At 44.2% G+C, this 17,500-nt stretch overlaps 1 protein-coding gene across 1 annotated transcript in view; it reads left to right on the forward strand.

Annotated features, from left to right (window-relative positions):
- Positions 1–16,801, forward strand: part of dnpep (aspartyl aminopeptidase) — a 31,657-nt gene extending 14,856 nt beyond the window's left edge. Inside the window, exons 11-15 of the mRNA XM_063212645.1 lie at positions 2,385–2,545; positions 4,215–4,254; positions 5,677–5,778; positions 13,239–13,406; positions 16,087–16,801. Coding sequence (XP_063068715.1) covers positions 2,385–2,545; positions 4,215–4,254; positions 5,677–5,778; positions 13,239–13,406; positions 16,087–16,137 — 522 coding nt within the window. The 3' untranslated portion in view covers positions 16,138–16,801. The remainder of the gene's footprint in view (positions 1–2,384; positions 2,546–4,214; positions 4,255–5,676; positions 5,779–13,238; positions 13,407–16,086) is intronic.
- Positions 16,802–17,500: the final 699 nt, after the last annotated feature.

A 17,500-nucleotide genomic window follows, 5' to 3' on the forward strand; every position in this document is an offset into this window, starting at 1 on the left:
CTTGTCAGTACCTGAGTTTTTTTTTTCTTCTTCAGCCTTTTCCGAGATCTTGGTGATTATAATGGGGGCAGCGCTTTGTTTACATTTCAGATTTTTTTTTACATTTATTTCCAAAAACATCCGAAAGGTTATACAACATCAGCAGACAACTAGCAAACAGCGGTACCGTTTTGGAAATTATTTGGAGTAGGCCTATGTTAATTCTTAAAAAAATGTAAACAAACCCGGCCCCCATTAGAATAGCTCATATCTCGGAAAGGGCTTAGCCGAAAAATGTGGCATCACCGGGTACTGACAAGTCAAGGGTAGCGTGAGCAATACAACAGCATGTTGAAATTGACTGAAGTGGTCCTTTAAAGCCTGTAGTTATCAAACTGTCTTTGAGGACGAGGGTGATGCGATTTGGTTGTTGTGATGAGCCAGTCACATGGCTTTGTGGTGGCTCATCAACCTGATTGTATGCGAGACAGCTCTACAGATCTGGCAAAAATTGAGAGACCACCTCGACATTACCAGTTTTTCTTGTCTTACTACTTATTGGCATGTGTGTCAGTAAAATGAATATTGTTGTTTCATTCTGTAAACTACCGTATTTTCGGGACCAAAAGACGCACTGGGTTAAAAGACGCACCACCAAGGACCATGACTTTTTTCACAGACAAGACGCACTGCGTCATAGGACGCACTTCATAACTTGTGTCATAATTTCATAACTAATGCTGTTGTTGTTAGGAATGCACAAAAAATAACATGCGTGGCCGAATACACGCAATATCAAACGTTGCCGAATATCACTAGCGTTTTCGAGCAGTTTCTTAAAGTAGGCTATGACATGAAGCCAACATTAAATTGTACGCATGTTCTTTGAAAGAAAACAAATGTTTAAACACATTTAATGTAGGCTATTCAGCAAAAGATTCATAGAACATTGAAAAAGAATCGCCTGGTATTTCAGGAGTCGCGACCCTCATCTCTCCCTCCCACACACACACGCGCAGGCACAGCGTCGGCCACCCGTGCCCTTTTTTAACAGGAGTAGCCTACTTTTCAGTGCAATCCTGGCTGGAAAAAAACATTGTTGCCCATTCATCCATAACGAAGACACTTAGGCAGTCATGAAATAGTGGTAGTGTTGTCGCACAATAGCAAACATCTTTCTCTGACGTGACGATGCATTTTCGCGGAACTTCTCAACTCCGCTTTCATAAACCTACCCGACGGTTGTTGTCTGATCTTTTTTCAATGTTCGCTAATGTTTGAAATTTAACTAAAGGGTCTGTGCGTAGGCACAGTAGCTTTCTGATAAGAATCACTGTTGTGCCGATCGCAAAGGATGTTGAAGTGTAGAGTCTTGCAACTTGTTTCAGTCAAGGACACTGAAATACCAGTCAACGGCCCTTCCACGCTTTTCACATGCTTTACTGCAATAACGTCTTGCGAATGCATGCAACCATGCACACAACCATGTCAACGAGAGCGCGTACGCCATCATAACTCTGCATCGAGCAAATAATATGCAACAGCTTGCAATGCGCGCACGAGAGAGAGAGAGAGAGAGAGAGGCGTCATTCTTAACAGGTGCATTGTAACCTGGCTACTGTACACAGCCTGCCCCTCGACGCTCTTGATTACTGGTATAGGCTACCCAGAAGTAGCCTTTTTTTTCATGACGTGCAGACCCGATTCCCCCCAAAGTCGTTCTAAAATATCGACAGAGTCTCGCGGCCATGATTTTTTTTCACACATTGGACGCACTGGCTTATTAGACGCTCTGGCAGTTTTTGACAATATTTTATGATTTTATATGCGTCTTATGGTCCGGAAAATACGGTACTGACAACATTTCCCCGAATGAATCTCAAATGAAAATATTGTCATTAGAGCATTTATTTGCAGAAAGCTACAACTGGTCAAACAAATAATACAAAAGATGCATTTTTTTCCAATCTCAAAAAATCCAAAGAAAACGTGATGAAATTCACTTTAAAACAACATAATAGTAATGTGTTAACTTTAGAAGGGTTCAGAAATCAAGCGTCTCAGCTGTATCATTCTCAACGCGCCTCTAGGGCTCCCCCGTGCCCCCTGTGGAGAAGCACTAGTATAAACAAATTGAAGTGCTCTTTTCCAAAACGCTATATCCACCATTTTTGACTTTTTGCATTTTAATATCGGAATTGACTGCTAAGAAGTCCTATAATCTATGTGTGAATTCTTGCCTTTCAAATGTTTTCAGAACACACTTTTTAAACCTCCTATAAAATGCATTTTGCAATGCAATTCAATGGAAAGCCCAATACAAAAATGTCGATTTCCCAACATTCTATAAAATGGATAAATCTCATTTTGGAAAAGAGCTCTTCAATTCTTTCCTTGTCCTGCAGGTGGGGTCGGAGAGTGCCCAGGGTGCCCAGTCCAACCTGACGGAGCTGATCCTGCGTCGCCTGGCCGACACCCCAGAGAACACCACAGCCTTCCAGCAGGCAGCCGCCCTGTCCTACATGATCAGCGCTGATATGGCACACGCTATACACCCAAACTACCAGTGAGTGTTGCTGTGTGTGTGTGTGTGTGTGTGTGTGTGTGTGTGTGTGTGTGTGTGTGTGTGTGTGTGTGTGTGTGTGTGTGTGTGTGTGTGTGTGTGTGTGTGTGTGTGTGTGTGTGTGTGTGTGTGTGTGTGTGTGTGTGTGTGTTTCTGTGCTGATATTGCACGTGCAGTACATCCTAACTACCAGTAAGTGTTTGTGTGCGTGTCCTATATCAGTGCAGAAACTGTCCATGCAGTGTTCCGTGTGTGTGTGTGTGTGTCTTCTGCGTTCTCTTGCGTAATGATTAGTGCAGACACATGGAAAACACCCTGCAGCCAGACCACCAGTCAGTGCTGCAAAACTGTCTGTCTCTCTCCAGTCAGAGCTACAAAACTGTCTGTCTCTCTCCAGTCAGAGCTACTCCCCAAAACTGTCTGTGTCTCTCCAGTCAGTGCTACTCCCCAAAACTGTCTGTCTCTCTCCAGTCAGAGCTACACCCCAAAACTGTCTGTCTCTCTCCAGTCAGTGCTGCAATACTGTCTGTCTCTCTCCAGTCGGAGCTACACCCCAAAACTGTCTGTCTCTCACCAGTCAGTGCTGCAATACTGTCTGTCTCTCTCCAGTCAGTGCTGCAAAACTGTCTGTCTCTCTCCAGTCAGTGCTGCAATACTGTCTGTCTCTCTCCAGTCGGAGCTACACCCCAAAACTGTCTGTCTCTCACCAGTCAGTGCTCCTCCCCAAAACTGTCTGTCTCCCTCCAGTCAGAGCTACACCACAAAACTGTCTGTGTCGAGAGAGAGAGAGAGAGAGAGAGAGAGAGAGAGAGAGAGAGAGAGAGAGAGAGAGAGAGAGAGAGAGAGAGAGAGAGAGAGAGAGAGAGAGAGAGAGAGAGAGAGAGAGAGAGAGAGAGAGAGAGAGAGAGAGAGAGAGAGAGAGAGAGAGAGAGAGAGAGAGAGAGAGAGAGAGAGAGAGAGGGAGAGGGAGAGAGAGAGAGAGAGAGAGAGAGAGAGAGAGATTCATGTACCATTCATAAGACAGTCTGTCTGGATCTGTTAACAGTGACAGTCAGCAGTGTTGTGAATATCCATGCCCATGTTCCATCTGCCATCTGCCATGCCCAACACACACCCACACACAGTCATTATGTATGATGTACATCTGTTACCAGAATCAATGAATATCAAAAGCAGCTGTTTTGGGCCAGACAGCCTGTCTGTGTAGCAAGCTACTGTATGCATTCTCCTCTGATACTGACTAAGCTAGACAGAAAGTACACACACACACACACACACACACACACACACACACACACAAAAGATTAAAATTAAATTAATTGATTAATTTTTAAAAAAATCTAATGCAGCTGTTTTAGACTAGCCTATCTGTGTCGCTACATGTGTGTTGTGGGTAGATTTTCCTTTGCTACTCACTAGATTGTAAGTCTTACTATGTTGTCCCTATGCACGTGGCAACACCAGGCAGAAAGACCCCCCCACACACACACGCGCACACACACACACTGTTTTAATATTATTTCTGACTGTCTGTGTAGCTGACTGTGTTTGTGGTTGTATTTTCCCCCTCTGGTACTAACTAGGCGGCTTATTTCCCTGTTGTCTGCACAGCAGCAGGCAGGCAGGGCAGAAAGTCAATGGGATCTGATGTGACATTTGTTGTCCTTTTCAGAGAAAAACACGACGAGAACCACAGGCCTGCTTTCCATAAGGTAACACACACCACGGAGGACACACACTCACACTCTCTCTGTCTCTCTCTGTCTCTGTCTCTGTCTCTCTCTCTCTCTCTCTCTCTCTCTCTCTCTCTCTCTCTCTCACTCTCACTCTCACTCTCACTCACTCTCTCTCTCACTCTCTTTTTCTCTTTCTCACACACACACACACATAGTCTTTCTGTCTGCCTCTCTGTCTTTCTTTCTATCTCTCTCTCTCGTTTTCTCTTTCTCACACTCACACACACACACACATAGTCATTCTGTCTGCCTCTCTGTCTTTCTTTCTATCTCTCTCTCTCAGACACACATCTTCCCTCTCCATACTCCCATACGCAGACATGCATGAGCACACACAGAAATACAGTCTTATCTACCCGTTCCACATACGCACGCACAGCACACACACATTTGCAAAACCTACTGAAGCGTGTTGCTGCGCCCACGCACCGCAATGTAATGTGCCTTTAGAAAGATGTTAGACAACACGTCTGGAAGACTACACTAAATCAATGCTCCAGTCCTTCCCTTTTTTACGCCCTGTTTTTTTTCTTCACCCTTATTGTATTTCAGTTAGCAGGCCTCGCATAATGAAGTATCCTTGTTTGCAATTTGAACCGCTAAATAAAATTCAATGACGACGAGTGCAAAATAACATGAGCTGTCGTTGAGTCAAATGAATTGAATTAGGAGTGTGCACATTTTTGCTGTAGGCTGTCAAATGTGTTGCTCAATGTTGAATTTGAATAGACGTGAAAACAAGCGTAGTGACTTTGTCACTCTGTGCTTAAATTTTCTGAAAATAAAGATAATTTTGGATGCACATGGATGAAACAAAATGGTTGAGATAAGGCAAGCCCTATATTGCCTGGTCCTGACCATCCCATAATACTACCATTTAATTTCGTATTCATGGTCTGGCATTTGGTCTGGCTGTTTTCTGGGGGGGGCCTTGAGCATCAAAATCCTACCACTCCAGACACTCCACAGAAAAGCAAGGCCAGACTACCGTAGTGGAGCCAATCCTTTGGCGGAAGTATGTAGGATGGCTCGCGAGGCTAACCACTATAGCCTTTTTCCCCTTTCTCAGTCTCCTTGCTCTGCTTTTACAGATATCGTATCAGATCATTTTTACGTGCATCATAAAGGTCCATGACCAGGTCCATTTTCCTGAACTCTCGCTCTCTCTTGCTCTCTCTCGCTCTCTCTCGCTCTCTCTCGCTCTCTCTCGCTCTCTCTCGCTCTCTCTCGCTCTCTCTCTCTCTCTCTCTCTCTCTCTCTCTCTCTCTCTCTCTCTCTCTATGCGCGGGCATGCATCTTTGTGTGTGCATCGTGTCTCTGTGTATGTCTCTAAGTGTGTTCCTCTCCGTGTTTGTGTGTGTCTGTGTGTCTGTGTGTGCCTCTTTCTGTGTGTGACAGGGCCCTGTCATCAAGTTCAACAGCAACCAGCGCTACGCCACCACCGCTGTCACTGCCTCCATCCTGAGGGAGATCGCTGAGCGGGTCGCCGTGCCCCTGCAGGTAACCTTTGACCTTTGCCCTCTTAACCTCTTTGGCAGCCACTGTCTGCTCTGGTTATCACTGACTCATGCCAATGTCTGATCGCTAGGTGGCTGACATTTTCATTTTTTTATTATTATTTTTTTTTTGGGCCTTTTCTGCCTTTCAGTATTTGATTTGGATAGTAGAGAGAGGACAGGAAATTGTTAGGAGAGAGAAAGATATGGGAGGATGGGGACATAACCGCCAGGGGCTGGACTTGAACCTGGGTCCCCGGCATCAGAGGATGTGGCCTTAGACATATGAGCTATGACCAAGGCCCTGCCACTCCATTGTCGTGGGTGTGTTCTAAGCATACTTCATGTAAGGGTGTTGTAGTAATATTATTTTTGTCATAAGTCATATCATAGTGAATAAATACTCTAATTTCAACATTGTAAAGGTGCACTGTGCAGGAAATGGTCAAAAAAGGTACTACAACTATGTTATTCATTGAAACTGGGTTGCCTATTGCCCAATTTTATCTTTTCATGAACGTTTACTGAGTAATAAACTAATATTTTCTAGTATGGCCCAAGTACAGTCATTTTTGTAGCTAAAAATGTTTATTTCTGGAAACCAGAAATACCATGGACCATGGAGAAGATCCCCCTTTTCATGTTTGAAAAATGCAATTTTCCCAGTCATAATTAATACTTAGAATATGATGGTGGTGGTAAGTATTCATGAAAAAGGTAACATTAGTGAATGGATAGCATGAAATTCTGGAAATAAAAAACAGAAAAAAAACACAGTGCACTTTTAAATGAAATGTCTCAGCTAATGGTAAGAAATACGTCTTTCACGTCAGCTGTCAGTGGCTACATTTACGTGCACCTGAGGTAAATAGCAAATATAATCATTTGGGATATAACGTATTCTGGTTCTACATCGGCACAACTGAATAAATATGAAGGTGTTGTGGGGTTTTTCTCTATTAATGTCAGATGGGCACTCTTGGTCCGGTGAGTTATCTGCAGATTTTATTTGACTGCTTCCGATATGGAAACAGCAACATGGAACATCCTAGCCAAAACACCATTCTCGCTGATCTTAGTTAGGATGCACCCAGGCCTGTGTCATCCCAGAGTCTTTATACTCTTGGCCCACCCAGCCCCATGCTTTACAGATGCTAATTTGCTCAATCACACCTCAGCTGAGCTGACACTCAACACAGATTACAATGCTGACACACTGGAACGATATATACATAAAGTCACAGACATATATCTATATTCCTGCATATACATGTACATATAATAATCTGCATATGAATCATATAAGAATAAAAATATTACCACAGTGTAAGATACGATGGTTATCATCGTGCTCTAGAATCTTCCTCTTTTGTTTAGTTGTTACTGGTTTTGATGCCATCACCTCGTTTCTCCTTTCTGCACCATTATCTGCTGTCTGATGTATTTGGCTCATTTCATCTCCATCCTCTCCTTTCCCCTTTTTTATATTTCTGTTCTGCTCCACTGTGTCCGCATCTGAGAGAGAGTGCAGTAGTAGCTAGTGTTGAGAGTTGGGCTGCACGATTATGGAAAAAATCATGATCACGATTATTTGGGTTAAACATCGTAATCACGATTATTAATTTTTTTGCTGATTTTTTTTTTTTAATTATTATTATTAAAAAAATGAAATATAACCAAGGACGAATTATATACGTGATGAGCAAAATAAAATGAATTGTAATAATTATGTAAAGGCAATAGGACGAAACAAAGTTCTGGCCAGAAACACCAGCCTGTCAGTATGTTCTGACTTCAAGGACGCCCTCGAAGGTTGGTCACTATTGCCACGATTAAATCATGATTGAAAGCAGGATTTCGATATCACGATTTTCAATTATTTCCGATGAATTGTGCAGCCCTAGTTGGGAGTGGTGAATTGGCTTAGGGAGTTGGGATATACGATATAAGGACATTAGCACTTCAAGTGACCCGTGGTGACTCTGATATCAGCAGAGCTCTGCTTTTGAAGAAGTATAACAAAATGCTAATGAAGTGGTCCCGCATTGTGAATGTCTGGAATCACTGCATGGCTCAACGCTGTGTATGAGTTGGGATGCCTCAATGAGAGGTGAGAGAGAGGGTGAGCCGTGTGTGTTAGAGTGTGTGTTAGCGTGTGCGTGCGTGCGTGTGTGTGTGCGTGTGTGTGTCCTCATGTAGCCCCTACCTCAAGCTGTGGTATTAATTGAAGTGCTTCTGGTGCTGCTTGCAGAGGCAGGTGGCTGGTGCAGCCCTCTCCTCTCTCCTATCTCCTATCTCCTCTCTCCTCTCTCCTCTCTGCTCCAGTTCCTGGAGCTATAGGGCTTGCTCTGCAGAAATCAGCAGAATCAATCAGAACACTTTAGTCGAGCCCCAGGAAACTGACAGAAACACACCTGAGGCTTCTGGGTACTGGGGTGTTTTCTTGACAAGAAGAACATGTTGGATGGGTTCCCTTTTCAAGTTACAGGGAAATTAAAGATGAATAAATGGCCTAAAAGGTTTGAGGTAAAAAGGATCAAGTGAGGAAGCATTGTAATACTTTATATCAGTGTTTCCCAACCAGGGGTACGTGTACCACTAGGGGTACGCGAGCACACATCAGGGGGTACTTGGAAAAATGTAATTTTAGCAAATGCATGGAGCATAGTCACACTGGAATAGAAAAAGCGATGTAAAACATGAGATAGGGGGTACTCATGGCACAACCAAAAGGCTTGGGGGTACATGAGACAAAAAAGGTTGGGAAACACTGATTTATATAATATAATACTTTAATTACAGTGTGCTTTTGTGTACTCATTAAGTACAGTGGAATAACTGGTGGAATAACATGTCAGTGCAACTGTAGTACATGTTATTGCATCTTGCAATGTGTATTTTTATGTGTCTACATACCAGGAGTGCCTAGGGCCTCAGTTTAGCCCTGATTAATTCTGCCAGTGAGGCAAATATTCCACTTCATAATATATACTAACCACTTCATAGTACATTATGGTCATTATTGTCATTATGGTACATACGGTAGCGCAGTGGTTCTTAACCTGGGGTGCGGGCACCCCCTGGGGGTGCGCCAGACTTTACAGGGGGTGCACGGAATGTTGTTTGTGTTGAGGTTGTGACCAAAATTCAGCTTGGGAACGTTATAATTAGGTCAAATCTAAACCAAATTAAAACACATTTTGGTCCCCATTTAAAGTAATTAAGCTTTTCATTAATATCTCAAGCAAAAATCATTGTGATTCATCACTAAAATCCTTTTTTAGTCCTTAAACACGCTATACATGTTGGGATGGGGGTGCGCGGCTAGTCTTGGGAACAGGTAAGGGGGTGCGCTGAGAAAAAAAGGTTAAGAACCACTGCGGTAGCGGATACATAAAATACATGATGTAATCACAGTTCTGTCAGAACCATTTCAGTCAAGAAACACAAGAGAAGAATATAAATGCAATTTCTTTTATTGAAATTATGAATTACATTTGGCGGTATAGCTCTGTTCGGAGGAACCCCCCTATTTCCATGAGCAGCATGGAAAAGCATTTAGTCAGGGGGCAGCAGCAGTTTAGGGAATTCTCACCCCAGCAGGACAGGGCGAGAGATAACCCCCCATGAACAGAGCCAAGCGACGTGACAAGAGACCATGTCACATCATACACGACAAGGTGTAGCAGGGGAGGTGGTGGGTAGCAAAAAAAAAATGAAGGGGAGGGCAGAAAGCTTCTTGACTACCCTGGCCTGAACTGACGTTAGTACTTTAATTTATTTGGTGTAATCACAGTGATTTCACTGTACCTAATGAGTAAGTACACTGTAATTAAAGCCCTGTTAAAATAATGTGTTACCCAAAGGCGTAGTAGAGATTCAATGAGTACAGTTGCATGCAAGAAATATTCTAATGTTAACGTGACGGAACGGTGGCAGTATTAAGCTTTCGCATGAGTCATGTGACCTGCTCATTCATTCCGAATGTGGTAGTGTTCCGTGATTATTCTGGTTGCAGAATACTGTCCCACACATGTATAGGTAATATTTGGGGAACCTGTTTTAAACTGAATACTGGAAAATATTCACTTTTCAAAATAGGAAAACTCTGTATATGTGTGTAACTGCTCCCAAACAGTAGACTTTGCTAATCCTTGAGAAACAGACCAAAGCGCATATCGACTTCTGCGTACTGGATGGAGGATTTGTTAAGATGCTAACATTGATTTCCCTTTATCTGACGTTAGAGTGAAAGTAAAAAGAATGAATGGCCTAAAATGTGCAAGGTGGAAATTAAGGATAAGGATTTGTTGATAAGATGCGTCATTGATTCTTAATCTGAAGTTAGACTTTCAAGGCTTTAAGACCTTTTCTCAGTACAGCAGCCTACACATAAATGTTTCAGTACAGCCATGCAATGAAATTAAACTGAATGGATCGCCAAGACGGTGGAAGGAACAGTAAAGGTATAAAATGCGGCACCATTGCAGCGACAAAAGGACGTATAAACAAGGTCATACTAAATGTGTATGTTTTTTCTCATTTCTTAGAAATTCCTGATTTTCCAACCTGCAATTGCCAGTCGATTTTCGTTCACTCCAAATGAGACCAATTTTTGCATCAAGCTAGTATGTACAGTATGGAACCACCATAGAAAACTCAGAAACTGCACATGTTATATTATTATTAATATTATTATTATTAATAATAATATTTAACTTTTGATTGTCACTGGTCTCTCTAAATACCAAAAGGACAGACAGCTTCATGTTGTGTTGTGAATAATAATAATAATGTTGCACTATGAGGTACTGCAGGTATTGTGCATTGAGTGGGGACAGTACAAACCTATATTGAAGACAATCAACAGCTGCAGCCAGGTGAATAAAGCAAAAGACCAACTTGACATCAGACCACCACATTCGTAAGCAGCAGCAGCAGCAGCAGCAGTTGAGTCACAGTATTGCAAACAATGTGTGACTGATTTTGGTTTTAAATGCATAGACCTTTTTCTCTCAGAGTTCAAGTGCTGTAATTATGTTGGCCGCTGACGTACATGCATATTCTGATTCAACCATTCACAGTTCTGTAATTGTTTGAGGTGAATAAAAAAGCAAAAAGATCAAATGAAATGAATAAAACGTTTGACATACATCACCTGTAGCAGTATGTAGGGAAAGTGTGTGACTGATTTGAGCAACTTTGAATCTTGTTTCTCAGACAGCACAATAACTAATAATTAGGGCTGGGACATTAATGCATTAATTTCAATTAATTAATCACGTTATTCGATAAATTAATTAATGCAATTTAAAAAAAATAATCGCAGTATAATATAGCTACATACTTCTGGATTAGACCAGTGGAGGGCAGAATTACGCCTGATGGTGAACAGCCTGCTGAAATTGAGAAGAGTTCTCTCTTCTTTTAAAAATGAATTATGTTTTTAGGTTACGCTTATTTATTGTAATTATTCAAAATCCATGTGAAAAAAAAAACATTTTCACTGTTCTCAAGTCAGATATTTAAATTCGATGAATTCATTTCAAAGCCTATAGATTTAATGCGATTAAAAATGTTAATCGAGTCCCAGACCTACTAATAATGTTACGTGTGTATACAGTACGTCACTACTGTGAGGAGTGCGATCAGATTCTTTGGCTGCCCACAAAACATATAAACAGATTTAAAGTAGCAATAGTATACAGACTTGTCAGCTGGCTCTGTTTTGTTGTTATCTTGCCATAATAGCCTGTTACTTAGTTGCTCCAGTAATCCTGGTAACAATGGGCAGTCATGGATTTTAAAATGTTGGTTTTAGAAAATCTCATTTGTTGTTTTCATATCCACCACTTCATCACTGCTAGATGTCTTTTGTTTTTTTCAAGTGTGCATGTGCGCGCACACGCCCCTATGCATTTCTCTGTGACCTTGCATACCGTGTGTGTGTGTGTGTGCTTGTGCAATCTTTAACCAAATTAATGCATCTCTTAGCAACAAGGTGTGTGTGCGCGTGTGTCCATGAATACAGCAAAAGAGAAAGAGAAAAGCAGAGGGAAAAAAAGGGATCGAGACTGAGTGACAGAGAAAGCGTGTTTCATGCTGTATTGTTGCACTAGTACACACATGTGTACGGACACAGACACGCACACGCACGCACACACCCACACACAGAAGACAAACACACACACACTTGTTGAAAAGGCGAAGGGAGGGGGCGCTGTGGCGCAGCGCGTTAAGCTAAGCATTTGGGCTTGCATGCCCACCCTCGGGGACCCCGGTTCGAGTCTGGCCGGGGTCATTTCCCGATCCTCCCCTGTCTCTCTGCCCCATTCGCTTCCTGTCACCATCTTAAACTGTCCTGTCAAATAAAGGCATAAAAGCCCATAAAAAAAAAATATATATATATATAAAAAAAGAAAAGGCGAAGGGCTACATCAGTTAAGGATGATGGACAGCAGGAAACCCAGGTGAAAATGACTGAACCACTGAGTGGTTACAGACACACACACGCTTGTGAGTGGTTACTTACACACGCACAACTTGTTATTTTTCCCTCACAACCTCTCTCGGAATGATTTGGTGTGTGTGTATGTGTGTGTGCATTTGTGGTTTGGTCAGCTGGGTTTTCTACTGTCCATCATCCTTAACAGATGTAACAGATGCAGGCATTTGGCTTTTGCACATCGCTAATTCCCCAAACAAGTTGTTGAGGTGCCCCCCCCCACACACACACACACAAACACAGGCACGCCTCATATACCCACTATTGCCACTATTTTGGGGCTAAATACAGGGTTTATAAAGGTGATAAAGTTAGGGTTTCATCTTAGGCGTTGTCTTGCTTTAAAGTGATACTGTCCCATTTTTGGAAATAAGCTCATATTAAACCTCCCCTTGAGTTAAATAGTTGAGTTTTACATTTCTCCTGTACTTTGAACCGTTCTCTGAGTATGGCAATGCAAATTTTACTTCCATGCTAGCAGTTAACATTGAGTCCTATGAGACCAGCTGGTGGCTAACTGGTCTCTTAGGACTCAATGTTAACTGCTAGCTTGGAGGTAAAATTTGCACTGCCGTACCCAGAGAACGGTTGAAAGTATAAGACAACGGTAAAACCCTATTATTTCACTTATTAACCCTATTATTTAACTTATTATTTATTTAATGAAAGTCAATGGATCACTGTAGCATGTGTGATCCATTGACTCTCACTAGCTTAGATACTTATTCCCTCCTTAAAATAAGACAAAGCTTAACATTAAAAACAAGACACTTTACCACCTTTATAAACCCAGGGCAACGATTTTAACCATATTCAGCCCCAAAATAGTGGTATACCCCTTTAAGTAACTTGAATATGTTGTTTAGTGCCTCTAATGATGTGTTTGTGTGTGTGTGTGTGTGTGTGTGTGTGTGTGTGTGTGTGTGTCCGTGCATGCGTGCGTGCGTGCGTGCTATCAGGACGTGATGGTGAGGAACGACAGCCCGTGCGGAACCACCATCGGGCCGATCCTGTCGTCGCGTCTGGGAATTCCGGTGCTGGATCTGGGAGCCCCTCAGCTGTCCATGCACTCCATCAGGGAGATGTGCTGCACCACCGGAGTACTGCAGACCACCACCCTGATCAAGGTGAACACACACACACACACACACACTACACTCCACCCAACACACACTACACTCCACCCAACACACACTACACTCCTCGACACACTCCACTCCATCAGGGAGATGTGCTGCACCACCGGAGTACTGCAGACCACCACCCTGATCAAGGTGAACACACACACACACACACACACACACACACACACACACACACACACACACACACACACACACACACACACACACACCCGACACACACTACACTCCATCAGGGAAATGTACTGCAGACCACCACCCTGATCAAGGTGAACACACACACACACGCACACACGCACACACACACACACACACACACACAATCACAACACACACGACACACACGACACACACACACACACACACACACACACACCCAACACACACGACACACACGACACACACTCCACTCCACCAGGGAAATGTGCTGCACCACCGGAGTACTGCAGAGCACCAACCTGATCAAGGTGAACACACACACACACACACACACACACACACACACACACACACACATACACACACACGCACACACACACCCGACACACACTACACTCCACCCGACACACACTCCACTCCATCAGGGAAATGTGCTGCACCACCGAAGCACTGCAGACCACCACCCTGATCAAGGTGAACACACACACTCCACCCTACACACACTACACTCCACCCAACATACTCTACACTCCACACGACACACACTACACTCCACCCAGCACACACTACACACACACTACACAAACACACACTACACTCCACACACTCCACTCCATCAGGGAAATGTGCTGCACTACCGGAGTGCTGCAGACCACCACCCTGATCAAGGTGAACACACACACACATACACACACACACGACACACACACACTACACTCCACCCGACATACACTACACTCCACCCAACACACACTACACTCCACACACTACACTCCACCCAACACACACTACACGACACACTCCACTCCACCAGGGAAATGTGCTGCAGCACTGTGTACTGAGTACTGTAGACTACTAACCTACTCAAGGTAAATAAGCACACACACACACACACACACACACACACACACACACACACACACACACACACACACACACACACACACACACACACACACACACACACACACACACACACACACACACTCCACTCCACCCAACACGCACTCCACTCTGATCAAGGTAAATAAGCACAGACACACACGCATAACACCCACTATACACTCACCGGCCGCTTTAGTAGGTACACCTTGATAGGAGGAGCTTGCTAGAAGGGGTTGAACCCCCTTTTGCCTTCACGACTGCCTTAAATGACAGCAGGAATACTCAAGTAGGCTGTGGCATTGCAACAATGCTGAATTGGTACCAAGTGACAAAAAGGTACATAATATACCCCCATTGTGGTGGCCGGTTTGAACTGCGGCAGATTGTCTTGATCATGTCTACATGTAATGCCCAAATGTATTGAGTTGCCGCCATATGATTGGCTGATCAGAAATTTGCATCAGTGAGTAGTTGGGACAGGTGTGTGCCTAATAAAGTGGCTGGTGGTGAGTGTATACACCCACCCCACTCCACTCCGCTCCACTCCACCCCACTCCACTCCACCCCACCCCACTGCACCCCACTCCACTCCACTCCTCTCCACACAATGCACTCCACCCCACCCCACTCCACTCCACTCCACTCCACTCCACTCCACCCCACCCCACCCCACTCCACTCCACCCCACCCCACTCCACTCCACTCCACCCCACCCCACCCCACCCACTCACTCACTCCACCCACTCCACCCACTCCACCCACTCCACTCCACTCCATTCCACCCCACTCCACCCCACTCCACTCCACTCCACTCCACTCCACTCCACTCCTCTCCACACAATGCAGTCCAGCAGGGAGATGTGCTGCAGACCGCCACACTACTGCAGGGCAATCAGCACTGCCACACCTACATGTCATACACCCAGACCACTACCAAATACACCACCTACCCTCCCCCCCAGACCACTACCAAATACACCACCTACCCTCCCCCCCAGACCACTCCCAAATACACCACCTATCCTCCCCCCCAGACCACTCCCAAATACACCACCTATCCTCCCCCCCAGACCACTCCCAAATACACCACCTACATGTCATACACCCAGACCACTACCAAATACACCACCTACCCTCCCGCCAGACCACTACCAGTACTATACATGGGTTCTACATTTGTGTTTTCTCCTGATTGCGTGAAACTAGCTGCGCACAACTCAACGTCTGCTTGTTGGAAACCGCTCTCGGTCAAAAAAAAAAAGCTCACATGGTTGGCTGCCAGTGTCTTGCCCCTCCTCACAACATCGTGTTTACAAACATGGCGAACCCATGTATATACTGTACACCATGTACCATCCCCCCAGCACACTCCCAGTACCATACACACCATGGACCCTCTCCCTGTGTGTGGTTGTGGCTCTTGCATAGCAAGGTGGACGTTGTTGAATATGGTGTGTGTGTGTGTGTGTGTGTGTGTGTGTGTGTGTGTGTGTGTGTGTGTGTGTGTGCACGTTGGCGTGTGCATGCGCGTGTGTGTGTATGCGCGCGTGGGTGTGTATGTGCTATATGCTGTGTGTGTATGTGCATGTTCCTGACTGCTACTGTGTGCTGTGGTCTGCAGGGCTTCTTTGAGCTGTACCCCTTGGTGAGGAGCCAGGTGTTTGTGGACTAGATCAGCGCAACTCAAACACTCCTGCAGCCGCCGAACAGACGAAGAGACGGGCAATTAGGCAGATGGACAGATGGATGAGAGACACACACACGCGCACGCACACACGCGCACACACACGCACACACACGCACACACACACTAACAATCTCACACACACAATCTCACGCACACACGCACGCGCACACAATCTCACGCACACACACACAATCTCACGCACACACACACAATCTCACGCACACACACACACAATCTCACGCACACACACACACAATCTCACGCACACACGTGTGCGCACGGACACACACACACACATGCACACATAAAGAGATAAAGACTGGTACACACACACGTTCTCACACACGCACACATACAGTCACACACAGAGAGTGAGTAAGACACACACACACACACACACACACACACACACACACACACACACACACACACACACACACACACACACACACACACACACACACACACACACACACACACACACACACACACAGTCTTCAGAGTGTTTTCTGTTCTGTGCCTTGTGTTTCAGCAACACCCGTCAACTGTTGTCAGAGGCTAGACAGACGTGTGTGTCTCATGAAGTGTGGATGATGAATACCTGATCCATTTTTACCAGACTGCCGTATTAATAAACAACATCTTTGCATCCCAGTGTCTCTGTCTTCTTTTTTGTAAAAACTCAGCACTGCTCATACTGATACTTAAGGTATAGTTGCAGAAGAGTCCATCTACATTTTTGCTTTAATTTACTCTTTAGTGCTCCATGGTACTAGAACTTTTTAAGTTGCTAAGTTGTGGTGATGGGTCACCGCTCATCTGTTTAGAAGGTGCAGGATTCAGTTGAAGTTTCTGTACAAAAAGAAGACATCCACACACTTCAGGTCTTTTTTTGTATGCAAAGCTTTACTTGACTTGCTAAGTTGTAAAATGATGTACTTGTTTTCTAGGATGCTTGAGATTGTGAACCCTCTAATGGAAAATAACTACAGTAGATCACAGATGTCTGTGGCCAGGGGCGTAGCATGAACTCCTCAGTCCCCCCATCTCAATTAAAAGTCATTCTGGTGGTGGTACTATGGCATACTGTGCTAGTGCACTCATACAGTAGGCAACATAAACAAGTTCGGTGCCCGTGGGGAACCAAGTTCTGATGTGTCCACTCCCTGCCCTGGTCATTTCGCAAACTCCATCTGTCTCTCCCATTTGGTTATTGTTATTTCTGTGTCCTGTCCAATAAACTAATGAAAAGCCCATACAAATGAATTGAATCGATATATATATTTTTAACACTTAACACCAAGCATATACGTAGTCATATTCCGTATTTTATGGAATTCAATTCTGG

The sequence above is a fragment of the Engraulis encrasicolus genome, chromosome 12, assembly GCF_034702125.1.
Source record: "Engraulis encrasicolus isolate BLACKSEA-1 chromosome 12, IST_EnEncr_1.0, whole genome shotgun sequence".
NCBI classification, from domain to species: domain Eukaryota; kingdom Metazoa; phylum Chordata; class Actinopteri; order Clupeiformes; family Engraulidae; genus Engraulis; species Engraulis encrasicolus.